At 38.1% G+C, this 23,606-nt stretch overlaps 1 protein-coding gene across 1 annotated transcript in view; it reads left to right on the top strand.

Moving 5' to 3' along the window:
- Positions 1-23,589, top strand: part of kcnj10a (potassium inwardly rectifying channel subfamily J member 10a) — a 29,132-nt gene extending 5,543 nt beyond the window's left edge. The window contains exons 2-12 of the mRNA XM_051900814.1: positions 735-1,094; positions 1,215-1,426; positions 2,637-2,768; positions 2,859-3,036; positions 10,189-15,938; positions 16,821-16,917; positions 18,078-18,365; positions 18,462-18,710; positions 21,423-21,574; positions 21,659-21,817; positions 21,940-23,589. Of these exons, the coding sequence (XP_051756774.1) occupies positions 737-1,094; positions 1,215-1,426; positions 2,637-2,768; positions 2,859-3,036; positions 10,189-10,592 (1,284 nt within the window). The 5' untranslated portion in view covers positions 735-736 and the 3' untranslated portion in view covers positions 10,593-15,938; positions 16,821-16,917; positions 18,078-18,365; ... (2 more) ...; positions 21,659-21,817; positions 21,940-23,589. The remainder of the gene's footprint in view (positions 1-734; positions 1,095-1,214; positions 1,427-2,636; positions 2,769-2,858; positions 3,037-10,188; positions 15,939-16,820; positions 16,918-18,077; positions 18,366-18,461; positions 18,711-21,422; positions 21,575-21,658; positions 21,818-21,939) is intronic.
- Positions 23,590-23,606: the final 17 nt, after the last annotated feature.

The following is a 23,606-nucleotide window of genomic DNA, read 5'->3' as shown; positions in this document are numbered from 1 at the left end:
CAGCGCTTAAAGAAGTCGTTTTTTAAATACTGCTGAGAGTCGCTAATGTGTCCCTAATGTGGCTCTCTTTACTTGGATGATGCACGTCTTTCAGATAGAGATAGAGCCCTCTCTCTTCCCATGTGCCATTTCTTCTATAATGATACGAGACGACCTAGTTTTTGCAGAAGGCGATAAGGTGACAGGTTTCTCACAGGGAAGCCAAACTGCTGCTGGATCACTTATTTTGTTAAAAAGAACTACTTTTTTATGTCAGAGTAACACGATACAAGTAGTTTCTGTAACCTACTGTGGCTTGTATGAGTCCAATCTGATAACATGCAATGCTGCCCAGAAAAAATGAGAGAAAGTGTTTGTCGCAGAAAAACATGTTACTTGCATAATTGATAATTACTGTCTGTACGCTTTAGCAATATTTTATCTAGAGTTTTAGATGAAAAAAGCCTTGTCACCTGTGCTTGTTGAACACAAACAACTAAATCAATGATCAAGTTTTGGTGCAGAAATGATTTATTAATGTCTTAGAACTTAGAAGAGTTTTAAAAACCTCAGAAATACAGCAAAGATTATGGCTTCATTACCATAAATCAATATTAGCTATATGTATAAAGTTATTTTGTAAACTTTTATACTCAGACATATTTGATCTGTTATAAATAAACTATTTAGTGATTTTTAATTTACCATGATCAGTGAACATGCACACTTTAAAGTTTTTCTCTCTTCCGTCCTAGCTATGACCTCAGCCACGCCCCCTTCTTCCCGTAGCCCCTCCCCACAGAAGGTCTGCCACTCCCAGACACAGACAGATGTTCTAAAGCCACTCCTGGGCGGAGCAGGCGGGGCTTCACCAGGAAACGGACCTGCGGCATTGAGACGTCGTCGACGGGTGCTATCTAAAGATGGGCGGAGCAATGTACGCATCGAACACGTCACTGGCCGAGGGACGCTTTACCTGCGTGACCTATGGACGACCTTCTTGGACATGCAGTGGCGCTACAAGCTTTTCCTCTTTTCCGCCACCTTTGCTGGCACCTGGTTTGTTTTTGGAGTGCTGTGGTACTTGGTGGCACTTGTGCATGGAGATTTGCTAGGTGAGAATGCTCTTCAACTGTGCCTTAAATCACATGTGGAATTTAACTACATTTTATTTACATAAATATTCATATGATATTGCAACGCTGCTATTTCGGGGTCTTGTCCTTCCTCACCAGAGTTTGACCCTCCATCCAACCACACGCCATGTGTGATGCAAGTCCAAACTCTGACGGGAGCGTTCCTTTTCTCCCTGGAATCGCAAACTACGATCGGTTACGGCTTTCGCTGCATCACTGAGGAATGTCCACTTGCTATCATCCTGCTTATTGTCCAGCTTGTCATCACAATGGTGATGGAGATCTTCATCACTGGAACCTTCCTTGCCAAGGTACAACTCTGGAAATTTGGGTAAACACACTGTATTTTAGTTGTCATTGTAAGGGGCCGTTCACACAGAACACGTTTTTCCATTCCACTGCACTACTTATACACTATTTTTCAATGAAAAACGCTCTAGACCTGCATCTCACTTTTTTAACAGCAAAAATGCATTCTGTGTGAACTGGCCCTAAATGGTATTAATAGCGCTTCACGATCTTGGGAAAAAAAAATCAAATTGCATTTTAATTTTGTGATTTATATGTCAATATGATATAAAATAATAATAATTATTAGTAAATAAAAATATGAAACAAAATATTACGATTGTAATATTTTAATGTAAAATAAAAAGTATTTTTTATTGAAGTATTTAAATATTAAATATTAAAAAAGATATATATAATAGTAATAGTAGTAGTAGTAGTAGTAGTAGTAATAATAATAATAATAAGTTTATAATTATTATATCCAGAGGCAGCCTTTGCAATTTGGAGGACCTTTTCAAACAAACCGTTAAAGACCCCATATCAGCTGCAGGCACAAGATATAAATATAGAAAATGTAATGAAAACTAAAACTGCCAGTAGGTGGTGGCAAATCATTGTCTTAACGAGTGAGTCATTCAATCATTCAGTCAAACGATTCCTTCAAAACACAGACTCATTCAGTTGCTTGAAGACAAGCAATGGCTCTAAACAAAAACAGACAAAGTTCTAAGTCTAAAATGAAAGTCATCTAACATTAACTTGTGATTATTGAACTATAAAATAAATTGGGTATCACATTTGCAATCGTGCTAATATTCGGGAAAACAGCACTCTATATCCTGTTATAAATATTAAAAACAAGAACTCATACAGGGACATTTTTGCCCCATATATCTTGGGGGCATTTTCAAGCTTTTTTGTGCTCTTTTTTTTTTAAGCAAGCGGATTGATGCCCCTTATGATGCGAGGCCCATTTCAAATTGAATGGGCGAAACATAGCAAAAGCCGCTACTGATTATAACTGTACTTACTTTGTGTTTTTAACTCTAAAACACAGGGCATATATGTACTTAATTTAATTGCAGCCTTTGCAATTTGATAATTACACTAAGCCATTTTGTGATTTCAAGTTTTATTGCAATTAACCGTGCAGCCCTACTGGAAATAAATTCATTACCCGATCTGGAACAATATCTGATTTAAAATTCATATTTATTCTGTGATATGTAGGTAGCCCGGCCGAAAAAACGTGGTGAGACGGTGAAGTTCAGTCAGCATGCTGTGGTCTCAAATCACGAGGGTCGACCTTGTCTCATGATCCGTGTCGCTAACATGCGTAAGAGCCTCCTTCTAGGCTGCCAGGTAAACACTTCTCTGTGAAATTCTGCTGAAATAATGGTGAATCTCATATTCATTGTATTTGTACAACTCATCATATCTCTGATTTGTCAGGTGACAGGTAAGCTCCTGCAGACGTCACTGACTAAAGAGGGTGAGACGGTACGTCTGGACCAGAGGAATGTAGCCTTCCAAGTGGATACCTCCACTGACAGTCCCTTCCTCATTCTGCCCCTCACTTTCTACCACATCATAGATGACAACAGCCCACTGCGGGCCTGGGCCGCCAAAGGTATGCAAGCCTTGGAGATTTAGAGGGGTTACTGGAACAATAAAATATTATGATGTTGGAATTCCAAAATGCAGTATGAAAGCCTAACCCTAGAATCGTCCCATCTGAAAACACATTCCTTACTTTCTAGTGTAAGTTGAACTGGTATCATTGTAGCTCAACTAGGTCTTGGGTCAAGCATCTGCCAACTGTGTAAATGTAATACAGAAGAGGCATCATTTCAGCTGGTGCAACCTTAGGCGTCTTGCTTCATTGGCTCATGGACCAACAACCATCTGGTTACCAGCCTTGTGTCCTTGTTAGTGCACCCGCCTCCCATGCCGGAAACACTGCTTTAAATCCCCCTCTTCGCGACGCGAGTAGAACCCGAGGGGTTATATTGGTGCCGTGACCCGAATTGGGAGTGTGGACTGGGTGTGAGTGTAACGGAGGCCCCCTAGTAAGAGATGTGTGTGTAAATCTCACTCCCCTGGCCTCAAGAGGTGCCCTAGTGACAGATGCTAGAGACTGCAGTCTTTAGCATCCTTGTTAGCGCACCCGCATCTCATGCTGGGAATGCTGCTTAGAATCCCCCTCTTTGTAGTGCAAATAGAACCTGAGGGGTTACATTGGTGCCATGACCTGGATGGGAGTGAGGTTTAGGGGGTGAGTGTACGGAGGCCCCCTAGTAAGAACTGTGCATGTAAATCTCACTCCCTTGGCCTCAAGAGGCCCCTAGCAATAGATTCTAGAGACTGCAGTCTTTAGTGTCCTTGTTAGTGCACCCGCATTGCATGCCGGCAACATCGATTCGAATCCCCCTCATCGCGGTGCGAGTAGAATCAGAGGGGTTACATTGGTGCCGTGACCCGGATGGGAGTGAGGTTTAGGGGGGTGAGTGTAACGGAGTTATAGTAAGAGCTGTGCATGTAAACCTCACTCCCCTGGCCTTAAGAGGCGCCCTAGCGACAGACGCTAGAGATTGCGGTTACCAGCCATGAGCTTGTGTCCTTTTTAGTGCACCCGCCACCTTGCAGGAAATGCTGGTTTGAATCCTCCTCGTTGCAGTGCGAGTAGAACTGGAGGGGTTACACCAACAACTTTGTGATTCCTGTAGCTCAAAAAGTGAAGCATGGGTTTGATTAGGATAATGTGTACTGTGAATGTAATATAAGTTGCATTTGATAAAAGTGTGTGCCAAATGCATGAACGTATTTTAGTTCCTAGCACTTTGAAAAACTTGCAACTAATTTTAGCTTCTTTATTATTGTGCAGGAGTGCAGAGGTGGCATTAGCTATGATGGCAGATGAAAACTGTCAGTAGGATACACCTGAGAACAGGGACAGTGTGTTTCGGCTCCAGCAGAGTTTCTCTGAGGATAGAGTGCTGCACGAGAGAAACGTGAAACAGCAGTGTGGGGAGAGGTGTCAAAGACACCAGAGAAGCTCTGTTTCAGTGCTGAGGTCACGCTGCAGGCAGAAAGTTCAGGGAGTTCTGGCACTTTGAGCACACGATGGTGCACTGTTTCCACTGACGCTTCACACCATAGCGTGGCTGGCCAAAGTGGCTCAATTTATGTTTCCATGTTGCCTCGACTTGATTAATCATGAGAGTAAATGTGAACTAGATTTGTGCATTTACTGTTTACCTGTGCAAAACTTGCTGCCATGATTCTAGGGTGTTGCGGGTGGCTGCTAGGGCATGCTATGCAGTTGATAGGGTGCACTAGGTGGTTTCTAGGGAATTGTTAGTGGTTGCTAGGGTGTTCTGGGTTTTTGCTTGCTGGCCCAAGTCATAATGTAATGCTGCGTTCAAGTCTTGTCAGATAGATCGCATCTAGGAGCTGAACGCGAATGAACGGCACCACAATGTCATAATTGTGAGTGGGAAATGTTTTCTTTGAGCCCTGAGTTTATAAGTTGGGGGTGTGTCTGTGAGAAAACATGGTGGACTCAATGGAGATGATGGTACATTTTTTGAAATGCAATTTATTTCATTTACAATAAAGCTAAGTTGCGTGTACAAAATATGATATGTACATTGCCATCTTGTTCTGACCAAAGTGATTTGAAAGCGCCTGACATCATAATTACAACTTCCCAACTCATTAATACGAACTTCCCAGGTGGACTTGAACACACTGTAAGTCTCTTATTAGTGTAAGTTTATGGAATTTTATTTTAGCCTGTTTTATTGCCAGCCAAGTGAAAATCACAAGACAGATTGCTTAGAAAAGTAATCGCACGCCATAAATCCCTAAAGCCACACTGTGCGATATATAATAGTCCTTTACGATTGTTGCTTGACAGATCTCATTGTCTTTAATGTCAGACTACGACAGTTAAGATTAGTTAAAAGTGGATGCCCGCAAGAAGACTCGTCCGGAGTTTTACATCATCAATCCGTGACGTTTTTATTGTTGGTGAGCTACATTTACATGGCTAGGAAACAAAAACCATCTCTAGCGTTAAAGGATTAGTTCACTTTCAAATGAAAATTACCCCAAGCTTTACTCACCCTCAAGCCATCCCAGGTGTATGTGACTTTATTCTTTCTGATGAACACAATCGGAGATACATTAATAAATATCCTGACGCATCCAAACTTTATAATGGCAGTGCCATATACACCTAGGATTGCTTGAGGGTGAGTAAAGCTTGGGGTAATTTTCTTTGGAAAATGAACTAATCCTTTAAAATTGGTTGTGGCTTTTCTTGAAAAGAATAAAAAATGAAGCTGATATGTGCGGAGCAAGTGGTGGTTTGTTGTTGTCATCAGGTTCTGCACTCCTATTGGTTTTTGATTTGATGGTTGTTGTACAAGTCGCACTACAGGGCTGTTGCTCAAAAGTGCTGACACTGGCAGAATTTTAATCATAGGTAAAATTTGATTGCAATGGTCATTAATCACCTGTCAGCATGTCAAACTAGAAAGAAAAAATTAAAGATTTTGGCCTAGGATCAGTGGAATCTTTTAGGATTTGCAAAATTTGTCTCACATCGAAATCGTGGCCAAAATCGTGCAGTATGCACCTGGCTTAACTAAGTTTAAGCAATAATAATAGCACTTTAACAAGTGGAAACAACCAGCATCAGAAGTGATCAGCCAAGCAACAGCCAATGTAGCTTGTTTTTTGATGCAACTGTAATTATTTATTAAGGAACCTCCAAATTCAGTGATGATGAGACTAAATGTCTCAGGTGTTCTGATCTCCCTCCATCAAAAACAAGATGTTTGAAATTATTTTAACCATTAACTAAGTGAACGCTAATTCAGTTTTTGGAGATTTGAGGGTAAAAATCAGGAAAAAAAACAGCTTAAAGCAGCCTGGCCATTGTGGCCAAGCTGTCTAGGTTGGTCTGTTTTGATGGTTTTTAAGGGATTTTGGCATTTGTCTGCTGGTCAAACAGGAAGACCAGCTTAAACCAGTTTTTCAGCAAGTAACTCTGATGTCAGAATTGGAGTTTGGGAATTATAGAAATTCTTTGTGAGAAACACTACATAATTTTAATTGAATTATTGGAGGTTAAAAGACAGAAGCAGATTTCACGTTCTCTCTGCAGTAAACACAAAGATTTAGTGTGACTTGTAGAAAATTTAATAATGACTTAGTGGGGTGGGGGGTGTTTACAGGAACTTGGGGTTTCTATTATTGGCAGATGAGCTACATTTCTCATTCTCTCTTTCTTCCTCCCTCCCTCCATCTCATTTTCCCTCTTTTACCCCCATTCACTTTCTCTGTGGACGTAGCTTCCCTCTTTCTTTTATACATTCTCTCTCTTTGGCTGGAATGCGTGTATGAGAGCGTGCCAGAGCGTCTCATTAGAAGCACAAAGCAGCCCAGTTCCTGGTGCTGACATGCAGGTCGTGGATCCAGTTACGGTCCCAGTCTCTACCCTGTCGAGGGCCCAAGCTATCAGACCCTCCGGTCCCCATGTTTGCACTTTATTCACTGAATGTGACTCTTATCTCGCACGTCTGTGGGTTTTTCCTGTATGTGCATCTTCTTGTGTATTTGTTTAGGGTTTCTTTCTCTCTTCCTCAGTGCTTGTTATTCATTGCATTTGTAGTCTAGCCAGATCGCCCCAGTGTAATTGACTGTAGTCGGATTATACAGTATAGGGTTATACTTAATAGACCCCACTTACGCCTAATGCTACCTAATCCAAATGAAACTCTTGATGACTTCCTGTGTCATCTTGTCAAACCAGAAATTACTCTGTTTTGTATGTTGACCATAACATTTGTTAATATGAAGTAGAATTAGCTATTCAGAATGCTCCCATGGAAGCACATTTGCACATGAATGGAGCTCAAAGAAGAACTGGCATCGGTTTTAAAAACGTGTGCGAAGGCGTGTCACTGCATTACAGTATAAATCTGTAAATGCATGAGTGGCTGTGAAACGTACGTGTGTGGATGTGTGCCCACTGCCCACAGTGTGTGTGAATCTATAGTAAAACTAAATACACAGTGTGCCTCTCTGCTGAATGTGGCATTGTGTTTGTGTAAGGGGCTGAGGAGGAGAGACACGGGCCTCTGCATGCTGGAGCCCAGTGACAGCTCAGCATAAAGTCATATGAACCGCATATGCACAAATAGAAAAAAATATCTGAACGCTTAAATTAGATGTGTTCATCGTATAAAGTGATCTTCTAAGTTTTGCTTTCAAGTGGAGAAACAGAAACCTCTCAGGTTCCGTTAAAAATATCTGAATTTGTGTTTCGAAGATTAACCAAAGTCTTATGCCGGGTTCAGACTAGTTAGTCACTGTCAGATTATACGATTTTGACTCCTAAAATCTTGTTGTGCCTTGGACAGTCAGACTACACATTGCCACCCGACCATTCAGCGCTTGCCGTCTTTAACCGCGTGCGTGCTATCATCGAGAAGGCGGGACTATTGACTGACAGAAGGTACTGTGAGCGTAAACAAACAATGGCTAGCTGCGTGTTTTGCTCTGTTTTGTCATCAGAAAAGCCCAAAAGTGGACACATATCTGGATTGCATGGATATTTGGATTTCCTCCAAAGAGAACTGAGGTAACATATGTTTTATTCACCTTTTTTCACTCTGTCGCGGTAACTTAATCCCTAGAGGAAACATCATAAACGCTGGAGTATTGTTGCCATAGCTCCACAAACATTTCCTCCATTGTAAGTTCCACCTAGCAGGAATGATGCCATTGTCAATGCCATATTTGAAAGCATGTAGGAAGGCGCTTCTGTGCTTCTATTGGCCAGTGTCACATGTGACAGAACTCGTCGTGGCTGACCGAGAAAAAAATTAAACATGCTAGTCTTTCTGTCACGATGTCGTGAAGCATCGCAGACGCGGCATTGGTGGTCGTCCACTATGACACACTACACGAGCTGAAACGATCGAATTTTGCGTCCTGACGCCCGTTGTCGTTTACGAATTCCCACGATGCCCTACGTCAAGCAAATCATGGCAAAATCGGGCTAAAATTGTGTAGTCTGAAAACAGGCATTATAGGTTTGGAACATCATCCCTGTTGAAAAAAACCAGCATATGCTGGTTGAAGCTGGGAAGCTGGTTTGAGTTGGTTTATGCTGGTCCATGCTGGTCATATATAACAAAATCTCACAATACCAGTTTTTTTCCAATATCGTGCAGCCCTAGCTTAAATGAGAGCAGTATATTGAGCTTTCCAACTAAAATTGTTAAAGAAATGTTCAAACAAAATGACATCTGTCATCATTTACTCACCCTCATGTAGTTCTAAATCTGTCACTTTCTTTCTTCTGTGCAACACAAAATGAGATGTTTTGAAGAATGTTCCTACTTGTACATGCAGCGAAAATATTGATATACTGAAATATATCTTAATAAATAACCAGCTTTTCATGACAAATTAGTGCAGCATCCAGAGACATGACAAAAATATCATGTTTAAAACATGTCATTTAAAATGTACTCCTATGTTTACTTATTTATTATAGTATAATAAAAGAAATGTAACTAATAGGATTTTCTTCCTTTATTCAGTATATTAAATCATATTTGAGAGGGACCTGAAAATGTACTGCAAGGAATGACCCATATATAAGTATCTCTTTTCCTCAAACACATCAAAGACACAGTCAGAGGCCACATCAGATCTGCTGTCAACATGCCTGCTAGAAAACACACTGACATCCCCTGAGGGTCTTTCCGCAGAGCTCTGCCATGATCAGCATGTGAACGACACCAAACTGATAATGAACATGTCAATGTATTTGCATTAATTAGCCAGTATGCTTATTTGATATGGAGCTTCTGTCTATGGCAACAGTTTTGAACGCTTAATGTCATGCTTACTGTCTGAATGTCATTACATTAGAAAATATCACACCTTTTGCCATCTGTTGTTTTAAACTGATATCTCTGAAATGTTTTGTGATATCTTTCTGTAAAATTAATAATACTTAATATTTGCAGTGACATTTATAAGTGTGACTTAAGTGTCCAAATACTTTTACTTGGATATATTTGAAAGTGACACATTTGTGTGCTAATATGTATTAATTCCAGAAACACACTTTGCCAAATGTTTGTGAGCATGATGAAGTGATCTTGTGTGTTTGTGGGTTATGAAACCCCATGTTTTTTGCTCCCAGAATGCAGAACTGGCTCTGGGTTAAAGGAGAGACTGTTTTTACAGATGACAGTCTCTTGCTCTGAATGTGGGATGTTGATGCAGGTGGGTGTGTGTGTGTGTGTGTGTGTGTGTGAGAGATTGTGAGTGTGTGTCAGTGGGTGAATGGCATGTTTACGATTGAAAGCATTTGTATTTCTGCTGGTATGAGCCATACGTTTCCTTACTTGCCATCACATAATATGATTTTTCTGAATTGTGTATATCTGCATGTATTGCTGCTGTCTCTTTTGATGCAAAGTGTGTACATGATGAGTCAAATTTTATTGTAAAGGGCTTGGCGAGTAACAAAAGAATAATTCATCCAGAAACTGTTAGGATCCAAAAAAAAAAGTCCCAAAAAACTACCCTAAAACTATACAATATGACAGAGCAAGTTTGCTTATGATTTGAGAGCTGCACCACATTTTCATTCTCCATGCTGAAAGAAATTCATACAGGTTTAGAACAACATGGGATGAATTATACTGTATGCTACTGTAAGTCTGTTTAACTACATATCTTTCTTTCTAAGGTGGTGGGTGGACGGATCCGGAGCTGGCTGACTTTGAATTGCTTGTTATCATGAGCGCTACCGTAGAGCCGACCTCGGCCACCTGCCAGGTCCGCACCTCCTACCTGCCCGACGAGATCCTGTGGGGCTACGAGTTTCCTCCTGTCGTCTCCCTCTCCCCATCCGGAAAGTATGTAGCTGATTTTGCCTTTTTTGACAAGGTTGCCAAGACCAAGACCCCGCCCCTTTTTAAACAATCCCCGCCTCCCAACACACAGTCGCCGCAAGGCCATCAAGGCAATGGCAGTGGAGACCAAGGGGCGGATATGGAGAAGATGCGATTGGAGGAGAGCTACCGGGAGGAAAGGGGGCGAGACAGGGGGCGTGCCCGAGACCAGCTTAGCGTCCGCATTAGTAACGTGTAGAGAGAGAAAAACAACTTGGATGAATGACTGAGAGGGGGATCTGATGAAGATAAATTGCTTGAGTACTCGTTTGATTCAGCATTAGCCAACTTTTTTTTCGATGCCACTGAGCTTACCTGTTTTACTAGGTAGCGTGCCAGCAGAGTTGGCTAGCGCTGAAATACACTGGCATACAAGCATGAAATTGAGAAGAGAAAGAGAGCGGCTATGTTCGGAAGAGCACACTAGCATACGACTCTTGCTGTTTCTGCAGTATACAGTATGTATACTGTGCACAGCATGACATTTTTGTCTATGAACAGAACACACAGATTATCTACTATGGCAAAATGATTGGAAAAATGGCAGTAAAACACCAACAAATGTGTTTCCTTTTCACACAGATTATGATTACAGGGGCACGTTATCCATTTATAAAGGCTTATTTTTGCGCAGTTCCTTACACAATACTATGTAATGACCTGAAAACATCTTTACCATAGTACTTGATTTGTAAACTAATATATTTTGATGTTTGCATCACTTAGCTCCATATGTGTGGCTTTTCTGATGCAGTAAACTTGCTCAGTAGCTCACTTGGTACAACATTCACTTTGCGATGCGGTGAAACACGAGTCACTATAAAAGAGCTCAAAGACCTGTAGAAGCAAGCTAAAATGGCATCATTGCTTCAGCAAATGCGTTTTTTATCTCGTTTGCTTTTTCTCACACTATTGGTTAGGTTTAGGAAGGGCTGCCAACTTTTGAGTTTAGCTTGGAGTGAGAATTATGAATGGGGTTGCATGGGTGGTAGGTGATATTTGACTCATAAGCTTGCGATTAGGTTCATATCTTGATTCAGTATTGATTCATATGGCTAAATATCTGATATTAAACTGATATTAATATTAAAGGTTAAAATTAATTAATTCTTACACATTTAATATAATGACAATTTTTATAATAATGTAATAACATTTTTAATGATATAAGAGTAAAAATATAATAAATATGCAATATAGTGCACATATTTAAAAAACTCCGCAAACAGCGACATGTTTCGTTCCTGAATGAATCAGTTGAATTAAAAGATTCAATGACTCATTCATTAGGTGTGTTCGACTTCACGCGGTGCTGCGCAGATCGATCGGCGCGATTTGCCGCTTGTAGTCGGGGATGGAATTAAAAACGGAGCCGTCAAGTCGGACACTTTCTGCTTTCCTTAGCGATGTGCGCGTGTTGTTTGCGTACTTTATCACAGACAAAGAGTGGATTAGATGCAGTATTTGTCAAATGCACAGATGTTTTTAGATGTTTTCATGAAACAACAGAAACACTTTTTATATACTGCTTAAAACAGTGCCAAGAATAATTTCAACATAAGCCTATTTAAATACCAATAAAGTGGTATTTTTATCAGTGTTATTTTGATAAACATGACTCAATAACATTATGGTTAAATGAAGAGTTTTTACCGTTATAAAAACACGTATTTGTGAGCATTAGCGGAATTTAACTTGATGGCATACATCACAGTGACATGCCGTCATCGCTGTCACAAGTCAGACAAAATTTCTAACCGGCATGCACTGCTTCAAGTCAGACGCTGATCGGTCTGTGCAGTGCTGCATGAAGTCGAACACGCTTATTAAGACAGTGACTTGCCACTACCTACTGGCAAATATTGCATACATCAAAATAGCCTAAGAAATTGTGATTAATCCTTCATAACGTATATACGCAGGGCCACTGTCCCTCAAAATGTCCCTGCAACATACCTTCTGATGTTCATTCATGTTTATTTGGTGCTATAACTAATAATAAAGAGGAACACAAATCGGTGCACATGCCACTTGAACTGAGATGCTACAGCGATCTGTCACGCCATATTAAAGAGTTCCAAACGGTGTTTATTCTTAGAATTTTGCAATAAAATTGATAGAATTTGAAAGCTGAGACTTTGTTTCATATCAAAATGAACCTGCTTTTTCACTGCGTGAGAAATTGGATGTGTGGCGCAGGGTTGCCAGGTTTTCACAACAAAACCCGCCGAGTTGCTACTCAAAACTAGCCCAAAACTAGTCCAATCGCATTTCAGGGGGTGTGGTCTCCTTTTGGGGGGTAAAGTCTGAATTTTTTGCGGGGTGCACCTGGTAAAATTCGCATTCCAGGGGCTAAATATCATGTTATTTGGAGTTGCTTCAACCCCCGGACATGAAAAACAACCCGCGGCAATAGTGTTAAAGTAGACTTGGCAACACTGGTGTGGTGTGAGTACAGTGTCAACTGCATGAGTCTCATGCTTAATGCGCAAGAGTTGGCAGCCCTGGGTTTAGAGTAGGTGGTAGACTTGAGTTATTTATATCGCATTAATCTTTAAAGGCAACTACAAACATACATAGTCTGCTCTCTAATCGCTCTCATGGTACTTTGATGTTGTACACAGATCGGTCTGCGCAGTGCCGCTTTAAGTCAAACACACCTTATGTTTTCAGAACTGTAAGGTCAGCATAATTTTATCATTTATCAAAAGCTGCTTGTAGTGTATTCAAGCTTGGCTATATGTTTCCAGCGCTATGCTCAACCAGTTGAGGAACCTGTTTTCCTACTTTCTTTATTGGATGACGAGAAGTTATAGGCCTATTAAAAATGCAATTAAAATGGCAAAATAAAGCATATTCATTGTTTTTAGCTAATAACTTGCTGAACGCAATATGATGAGGTCATTTGACAGCAATGTAGCATACTTCTATTTGAAAATCATATCACTGCATAATGCACATAGTTTCACATGTTACTTTTAAAAATAGTATGCAGTACATAGGCACAGTATCCTGGTGTTCCATTCCGAACATAGTCAGAGACATAAATGAGAAATACTGTAAACTACTAAACTATTAGACCATGTGGAATCAAATGATGATTCAGCATAGATCTGCTGCTTTATACATGACAAAACAGCAGCAACCGCTCGTACAGTATGATGGAGCTGCTCACTGTGATGGACTAGTTCACCACCTTGTGGCCAAGAATAGCAATGCCACAGATTTGAGACCCTTTGAGAAGAAGAGCTGAACATTCTGTAAACTCTGATGGACTTTACCTGATTTTATAAACACAAGGATATTGATCTATTTTTGCAGAAGAAGTATGAATTGCGATGGACTGGAGGGTTGCATGACATAGACTGAAAAAAATCATATTTAAACCACTGTACTGTAGTTAATAATAGAGCAAAGGTACAACATTTATAGTGAATAACTTGTGCGTGTCTTATTGAGAGACTGCGTTGGAATCCGTCTATGTGATTTTTATCTTTTGTCTAACAGTGCCAGTTATAGAGCTATTTTGGGTAAAGATCTAGTTTTTTTTTCTCCCTATAGTTGATCTTTTGTCACTGGAATAAATGCAATGATGTTTGTTAACAATACTAAAAGCACTTTAACTCGAGGAGGAGGGTTTATTTTTGATATTTTCTTTTGGTCCAACTTAACTGTACCATGGTCTGTTTTATATGTGAAGAGAATAAAGAAGAGTGAAAGAATGTATTTTGAATTATAGTAATTGATATAGTCAAAGTGCCTATGAATTATGAATCTTTAATAATAATAATAACAATAATAATAATAAAATCACTGCTACTATTAGTTAGTGTTTTGTTTTTGTTAGTAATTTGATCAAACCCATGACCTTAAGTATTGAACTTTCACACATAATATCTCCTGCACTTTTTATGTTACACGCATGAATGATTCCTCAAATCATGCAGATTATTGAGGTGAAGTCTATTCGTTTTATGAAATTAGTTTTATAAGTGATGAGATATATGATTTTAACCCTATATGTGATATAAACCATTTAGCAATGCCCTGTTAACCACTTATAACTTATTATTATTGTTATTATTATTATTATCAGATGGCTTATGTTGTTGAAAAACAATGACTTTGGTTCATCTTTAGCACATTTTGCCTGTCTTAAACTGTGGCTGTAAGGAAACATCTGTTTCATGAATTTCCTTTTATGTTTAGTCATTTTCAGAACTGGATTTTCATCACTTTCATAACTGCTAATGATCTTAAATGACTGTTTTTAATAAATGAGAAGTTTTGAAGCAGTCGCACTGTGAGTTTATCAGTGTGTTCAATGGACAGTGTTAAATCAGTTTTGTAACACCTGTGCTATTGTGAGGTGAGATAAAATCACCCGCTGTGTATTCCCTAAAATTCCCAGCATCATGAAAATGAAAGATTAAAGTGTGAAGCAGATGCGTCTGCGGTGAAGTCACTTAACAGCTTTGTTTTTTTTAGAATAACTGTGAACAATCACATTTACTCAGTATTTATTGATGTTTTTACTGTCCTGTCAGTGCTTCTTGAATTATGTGTGTTGTTTATGGAATACAAGACCAGTTTAAAGAGTTATGGGACATAGATACATAGACATAGACGGATGGACGGACAGATGAATGGATGGACGGATGAATAGACGGATAGATGGACAGATAGATGGATTGATTGGATTGACGGATGGATGGATGGATAGACAGATGAATGGATGGATGGATGGAAGGATTAATGGATGGATAAATGGATAGATGGATGGATTGATGGATGGACGAATGGTTGGACGATAGATAGATGGACGGACGGACAGATGGATGGATAAATAGACTGACGGATGGACGGATGGATGGACGGATGGATAGACAGACGAATGGATGGATGAATGGATAGACGGATGGATAGATGGATGGACAGACGGATGGACAGACGGATGGATGGATGGATAGAGGGGTGGATAGATGGATGGACAGACGGATGGACGGACGGATGGATGGATGGACGGATGGATGGATGGAAGGATAGATAAATGGATAGATGGATGGATAGGTAGATGGACTGATGGATGGACGAATGGTTTGACGAAAGATAGTTGAACGGACGGACGGATGGATGGATAAATAGATAGATGGACAGATGGACAGATGGATGGACTAATGAATGGATGGATGGACGGGTGGATAGATGGATGGACGGGTGGATAGACAAACAGACAGACAGATGGATGGACGGATGGATGAATGGATGGAGGGATTGGATGGATGGACGGGTGGATAGACAGACGGATGAATGGATGGATGGATGGATAGTTAGATGGACTGATGGATGATTGGATGATAGATAGATAGGTTGTGATGTATTAATCATCAGACATTTAGAGTTTCTGTATGACATCACTTTTGTATCATGGGAAATGGGACAGCTTAATATGCAAATGAACAGGAAGACTTTATAATTCGGTTGTGTGAGTGGAAACCGCTGCCTCTCATCCTGTTCAAGACATTTACTACAGCAGATCTTGCAGGTAAGATTTTATCATGCTCTCGTCATGTGATCAATTTCTTACATTCAAACATTTGACATGTAATGGAAATGTGAGTGAGTGCATAATTGGTTAAATTTTACTTTATATCTGTGCACAGTTGTTTCTGAACATACAATGTCTGAGTTAACGCAAGTAATATGCACTTTTGACAACATGCCAGATGTTTTTTGTACGCTATAAAGTGTTAGTTGTGTTTTTTAGATGGCATATTTAAATATATAGTTGAAGCAAGTGTTCCCTGGTTAAGCAGGTTTAGCTGTTTGTGGTGTAGTCTGCCTAATTCTGCGTAAACTGGCTGACACATAAACAGCTGCATGACTTAGAAGAGCGCAAATTTATTTTATATGTTTTCATTTATAATCTATAATATCTGCTTGTGGAGTAAACTGAGTAGGCGAGACTTAAATTATGAAACTCCATGCAAATTATTTTTTATAATTGTGTCAGGGTGTGTGTGTGTGTGTGTGTTGGTGGTGGTGACCTTTGCTGCTGCCTGTGACTCACTGTGACAAAATGCTGAAAAAAGCACTGAAGAACTTCTCAAACTCAGAGGAGATTCAGATTTTCCACCAGAATAGGCAAAACTTACACAGATACGCTCTACTAACTTTTGCATAACTAAACACACACCCACACACACATACAGTAATTGCTCATTTTCTGTTTTCTATTTTGTTGTGCTTTACAGAAGTAGTCTGAGGCTGAGAATTGAGAAATTATTAGTGGACATAGAAAGTTATATATATTTTCATTCAATAATAAGTCATTGGTTTGATGCTCTGTATGTAAACCTTGTTTTGCAGAAAATTGCCCTGCTGACGTTGACTTCTGTTTTTTTTTTCTCTTGTTTCCGCCCTGCAGGTGCTCAACAGGAAATCTGGTGTCTTATTTTCAGTCTTCAAAGTCGAGCTGACAGCTATGAAACTCATTTTGCTGTGTATTTTTGGCTTCAGTTTAGGTGCGTATATACGTTATGAAGGATTTTCCATCTAAAGATTCCCTCACAGGTTCTTGTTCAGCTTAAGTATTGAATCAATATTTCTCACTAAACTCCCCTTGTGTTGTTTCCAAACTTATATCACTTTCTTTCATCTGTGGAACAAAAAAAGATGATATTTGTAAGAATTCCCAGCCTTTCTTTAGCATACAGATTCAGAAGTACACTATATTTATAGTGTAGGAAGTAGTCCATACAGCTTATACACTGCATTTCAAGTTTGCTGAGAATTCAAACCGCAAACCCAATGGAATAATTTCCACACTTCTTGTTTTGTATATTATTTATATTATATACATTTTTTATGTTTGTATGTTTTATGACTCAAAAGTTTGGGGTCATTAAGTTTTTATTTTTATTTTTTATTATTATTAAAGAAATTAATACTTTTATTCAGCAAGGACTAATTAAATTGATCAAAAGTGACAGTAAAACATTTAAAATAAATGCTGTTCTTTTTAACTTTTTCACAGATTCCTTAAAATTCTTAGCACAACTGTTTTCAACATTAATAATAATAATAATCAGAAATGTTTCTTGAGCAGCAAATCAGCATATTAGAATGATTTCTGAAGGATCATGTGACACTGAAGGCTGGAGTAATGATGCTGAAAATTCAACTTTGATCACAGGAATAAATTATATTTGAAAATATATTCAAATGGGGAAAAAAAATAGTAATATTTCACAATAATATTTAATAATATTTTCACAATAGTAATATTTGTAGTAATATTTCACATTACAGTTTTTACTCAAGTAAATGCAGTGAACATAAGAGACTTGCTTCAAAAGATTTAAATGTCAAGTTCTGCACATTTAAACTGCTTTCTGATTGGCTGATGCAGTGCTCCAGTTACAGCACTGCACCTGTAGGTGAATTACTGCAGCAAAGCAACCAAAAACTTTTATTTTTTATTTCTAGTTTTTATTTTTAGTTTTTTTATTTTTTATTTATTTCTAGTTTTTATTTCAGTCAAGCTCAAGTAGAACAGTTTCACAAATGTGCTTTTCAAATGTTGTTAATCTCCATGTTTCACTATGAATGTAGAAAAATACTGAACATATTTGTATGATCACTATAGATGATTCGGACAAAAATTGCATTTTCATATCTGCAGATTTTGCCGCTAAATGCCAAGAGAATCTTTATGGATTGAAAGGAAAATCAATCCGTCTGAGCATCAGTCTCAGAAATCAGACTAAAGTTGTATGGCGACGATTCAACAGGAAAGAGTTGCTTGCAAACTCAGACGGAGTTCCCCCTGACTATGAGAAAAGAATGAAATTAAACTTCTCAGATTGGTCTTTGACAATACACAACCTTGAGGGAAATGACAGTGGACTATACGAGGCCCTTACAAACTGGGAGCGAGACACAGTTGCTGCTTTCGCACTTACAGTGGAGAGTAAGAGCCGTCTTAATTTTCATTTACATACGTGATGTATACTTCAGTATCTCAGCTCAGATGTTGGTGCTAACCCATCTTGTGGTCCTTTTCCAGACATTGTCTCTGAGCCCGTAATCGTAGTGACTCCCTATGATGTTAATTCGTCTGCTGGAGTGTGTCGGGCCACAGTGAACTGCTCTGTTGATGGCAGCTGGGCCACGTATGACTGCGACCAAAGTCTCTGTGAGAAGAAGACAAATGCCTCCATCAACATCACTGTCACTGTACTGGACAGCAAAGGTTTCCAGTGCCACGTAAACAACAATGTGAGCAAGAATCATTCTCGGGCTGACAACATTATGTGTAAGCATGAAGTTTATTTAATACTCATCTTGTTTCATGTTTCACACTGTTTTTACTTTACCCTGTAATAATTAACCTTAACGTTTGGGATTTCACACTGTACGTTTGTAAACCCCTCGTTAATGTTCTTATTAGCATATTTATGAGATTAATAACATTAATTGGATGAGTACAGGATGCAATAAGCCTGTGTTTTAATAGCTGTCACATCTGTGGTCATGTAAATCCCCTCTGGTTTCTTATGAAAGAAAAACTGAAGGAAGGAAGGAACGCAGAGGAGTGTTTATATCACTGTTTAATATCATCGTCTAGGGGAAACAAAGATTCTGTTGCTTTGCAAAGTGCAGGAATATTTAATATTCAATATTAGTAATCATGGAGGTGGTTGCTAGGTTAATTGTTGGCATTATGTTTGGCACCACAAACTGCTTGATTGTTTATATCATCACAAATATGTGAACCTGGAGCACAAAACCAGTCATAAGGGTCAGTTTTTTTTAAATTGATAGATTTATATATCAAAGCTGAATAAATAAGCTTTCCATTGATGTATGGTTTTGTTAGGATAGGACTATATTTGGCCGAGATATGACTATTTGAAAATCTGGAATCTGAGGGTGCAAAAAAAAATCTAAATATTGAAAAAAATTGCCTTTTAAAGTTGTCCAAATGAAGTCCTTAGCAATGCATATCCACTCACAATAATACATTTTTGATATATTTACGGTAGGAAATTTACAAAATATCATCATGGAACATGATCTTTACTTAATATCAATGATTTTTGGCATAAAAGGAAAATCGATCATTTTGAGCCATACAATGTATTGTTGGCTATTGCTACAAACATACTCGTGCGACTTATGACTGGTTTTGTGGTCCAGGGTCACATATGTAAACTATCCCAGCTCTAAAGTGCTAAATGTGGACAATTAGGTATTGCATTTAATGTACTGAAAATGTTAACATCATTAATTTCTGTAAAGCTGCTTTGAAACAATTTGAGAAATTGCGCTGAAAGTCAGAGTAAACTAATTTTCTAAAGTACAAGGAGGAAACATAACTTAATTCAGGGTTAAAATGACTCTGGCTCCGTCTGAAATCACATAGTCTGTTGAGTAGGAAATTATTTGAGTCATTTAGTGTTAATGCTCCTAAATTATGGAATTCACTACCACTAACACTTCGTAATATCTCATCTTTGTCTACCTTCAAGACTCAGATAAAACATATCTATTTAATATGTATTTTTGAATAATATGTGGCTATATGTGGCATTATGTGTTTTCAATGTGTGTGTAAGGGTGCAAATGTATTGTAATGTACAATGTAAAGTAACTTTGAGCAATGGAAAGGCGCTATATAAATAAAACTTCTTATTATTTTGAATAAGTACTTCGCCACAGCTAAAAAAAACGTATGTTCATTATAGTATGAATGTGTGTAGTATGAATGTAATCCGGACATACTACATTCATCATGTTGTCATTATCACGTGACCTACAGCGTCATTTGCATCGCTTCACTGCCATTCACAAATCCTCTCTCGTGGTCTCATGGGATAGTAAAGTGTCCATTGTCCACTCATATCTTTCTGGGAGAATTAGGACATTTTTCATCCTCTTCTGCTCTAATGAAGTGTGGGGTTCTGCAAGGATCGATATTGGGTCCAGTCTTATTTTCTATTTACATGCTTCCATTGGCTGATATTATCATCTTTATGCTTGCTGATGATACTCAGCTTTATCTCCCTATAAAAATGGGGGATAATTTGGCAGTCTCTTACAGTCTCTCTTTGATTGTTTTAATGATATTAAGGAGTGGATGGCAGACATTTTTCTCCACCTGTATGAATCAAAGAGTGAAGTGATAGTGTTTGGCATTCCGAGTTTTTCCAAATATATCAATTCTGCGGTTAGAGATGGTTTTCATCCATCCATTCCCAAGTCTTGACTAAAATTAAAAGGAGACGGCCTTTTCTGTTGCAGCTCCTCGTTTATGGAACAGTTTACCCCTCCATGTTAGATCTTGTGCCATCCTTGATGCATTTAAATCTCATTTAAAGACTCATCTCTTCTCTTGCATTTGATCGTAATTAATTTTATGTCATTTTTGTCATTGTTTTATAATCTTAGATTGTATGTAAAGCACTTTGGCCAATGTGTGTTGTTTTAAAGGTGCTAAATAAATAAATGTGATTGATTAATTGATTGATCATATAACACTTCAGAATCTTGCTGGAAATAGTAGGTCATCTGGGTACTTTTTGACCCTTTTATGAGTACTGTGAATTCTCACATACTTCTTTAGTTTTTTGCCTACTATATTGAAGGAAGTATGTGATTTCAGAAACAGCCCTTATTTCAGGGTTCAATAAAATAAAATCAAAATAAAATAAAACAAAAATAAAATAAAATAAAAAGAAATTAAATAAAATAAAATAAAACAAAAATAAAATAAAATAAAATAAAAAATCTTTGTTTAAATGGTGGTTTTGTTGTTGTTTCTCTGTCTACAATGTTTGTTTATATAAATGTTAATATTTCCATTTATCTTCAGTACTTCAAATAAAATACATTTTTATTTTGTTTTACTTTACATTCAAAGTAAAAAAAAATAAATAAAAGATAACAAAATAATAAAGCATTATAGCTGTTTTGTTGTTGTTTCTCTGTCTAAAATGTGTGTTTTAATATTTCCATTTGTCTTCAGGCCATGAAAAACTGCAAAGTGATTTGCCCTCTCCACCACACTTTATCTCTTGGATCGCCGTCACCGTTGGTGCCAGTGTTGTGTTGGGTTTGTTTATTGGTTTGATTGTATTAATTGTCAAGAAAAGAGAGTCTTCAAAAGTTTATCCACAGGTATCAGTCAAATTCTCTCTCTGAATGGAATTATTTGTCATTTGTCAGTCTTTGTCATTTTAACTCTGTTCTTTGTCTGTCCAGTCCAGTCATGCTGTGACAGGCCGCAGCATCAATACAGTGATTGAACAGCATGAAACGATCTACAGCACAGTGCAAAAACCAGACGCATTCCAGAATCCTCCAGTAAACAACGACGACAGCAACATAGAAGGGACTGTCTATGACATTCCAACACGACATGTATGTTATGTTTTATAGAGAGATTTTACCTTTTACAGGTTTTTTCGTAACTGATATTGCCAGTTTGGATGCAGTAAAACTTTGTTTGACCTGTTTATTTGTTGGTTTGTGTCTTTTTTCAGCACAAGGCCTGTCAAGTACACAGTGTGGTGGTAGAAAATCAGGAGCAACAACGATCTGGACACGACAGGACTGTTAAAGTAAAAGCTACAGTACATCAGGCAGCAGAACCCGACTCAGAACAAATGAACACGGTTTACTGCAAACTAGGAGAAATATGACGCACCGATACTGTACACGTCAGAGACGTCACCTCAGTGGTGACTTAAACCACAGAAGATCCTTGTGAGAAGAAAAACTTGTACATTTTGTGTGTTTTTTTATTACTGAATAGATGAATTGGCGCTCAGTTAAGCATTTATATGATCACTGATGGATGCTTACTGCATATTGTGCAAAATACACTGTATGCTGCCAGCTATTTTTATTAAAATAGTATGTGAAACAGTATGCATTACACTCTTAAAAATAAAGGTTCCAAAAGGTTTTTTTTTTAGCAAAGCAATTCATAGTTTCCAGTCATGTGACTGGCACAGAGACCTCGGAGAGGTCTGTCATTTTTCCATCTCAAAAGAAGAAAAACAAAAATATGCAAAAAAATGCAAGTTGAACCATATACATCACCTGCTGCAGTGTTTCAATCAATAAAACAGCTGAATATTCTAAAAAACTTAGCACTTATGCACCAAAACATTGATATCAAATTCAGTATTGATGATGCATACTACATATAGGTGAGCAGATGAGCCCAGAATAGGAACACGATGTGTTAAATGTTTAAGCATTTTCTTTTCTATGTGTTTATATTCTGGGCTCATCTGCTCACCTGTATATAGTATGGATCATCAATAAGGTGTATATTGAATTTGGTCTTTTAATATTACTGTCTTAGTACATTAGTACCTGGTAAAAATGACTGTTTTGCCCTCCAGTTGGGCATTTAAATAAGGCTGTGAGGTCATGTGAAAAACTATCAATAGAAGAACCGTTGGGTTTTCCAAAGAACCTTTCAGTGATCAGTTCTTAAAAGAACCATTTATTCTTAATGTGAAGAACATTCTAAAAATCAGAAGAACCTTTTTTTTCAATTTAAGAACCTTTTGTGGAATGGAAAGGTTCTATGTATTTTAAAGGTTCTTCATGGAACCACCAATGCCAATAAAGAACCGTTATTTGTAAGAGTGTGTGCGATGATATATATTCAAAACAGTCCTATATTGTTGTCCAGTGACCTCATTGTGTAGCATGTTTAATCCAGCAAGTTATCCCTGAAAAAAAGCTATTTTTTTTTTTCACTTTTAATTCCATTTTGTGTAATAATGTTATAATTGTTTTGATCAAATAATGAGTCAAGGAACAAATGTTAAAAATCACAGCACGTGCCGTCCATAGTTCATTCATCACACTTGCACATTTTGGCAAATGCAGTAGTTGGTCATTCAAATATTTAATGCAAACAAAAATTGCATACTGTGCACAGTATTGTTACTGTTATACATAATCATGGAGGCTGCTGTATTACACATTCTCTCACTCGCACTGTGTGATGTTTAATATTTCTTTGGTGCTCAGGTTTGAATGAATCTAATCATTGCTCATTACAGTCCTATATGAATCTGGGGGTGACAACTCTTTAGTTATGAATGGAGATGAAATATTTTAATGTAATACTAAAGTTTTATTTTTGTAAAATAAAGGCAATTTTAGAGTAATAGTTTTGTTCATTTTT

The sequence above is a fragment of the Ctenopharyngodon idella genome, chromosome 7 (assembly GCF_019924925.1).
Source record: "Ctenopharyngodon idella isolate HZGC_01 chromosome 7, HZGC01, whole genome shotgun sequence".
In the NCBI taxonomy this organism is placed as follows: Eukaryota; Metazoa; Chordata; class Actinopteri; order Cypriniformes; family Xenocyprididae; genus Ctenopharyngodon; species Ctenopharyngodon idella.
Note: the sequence above shows the minus strand (reverse complement) of the source record. Positions and strands in the feature narration are given on the sequence as shown.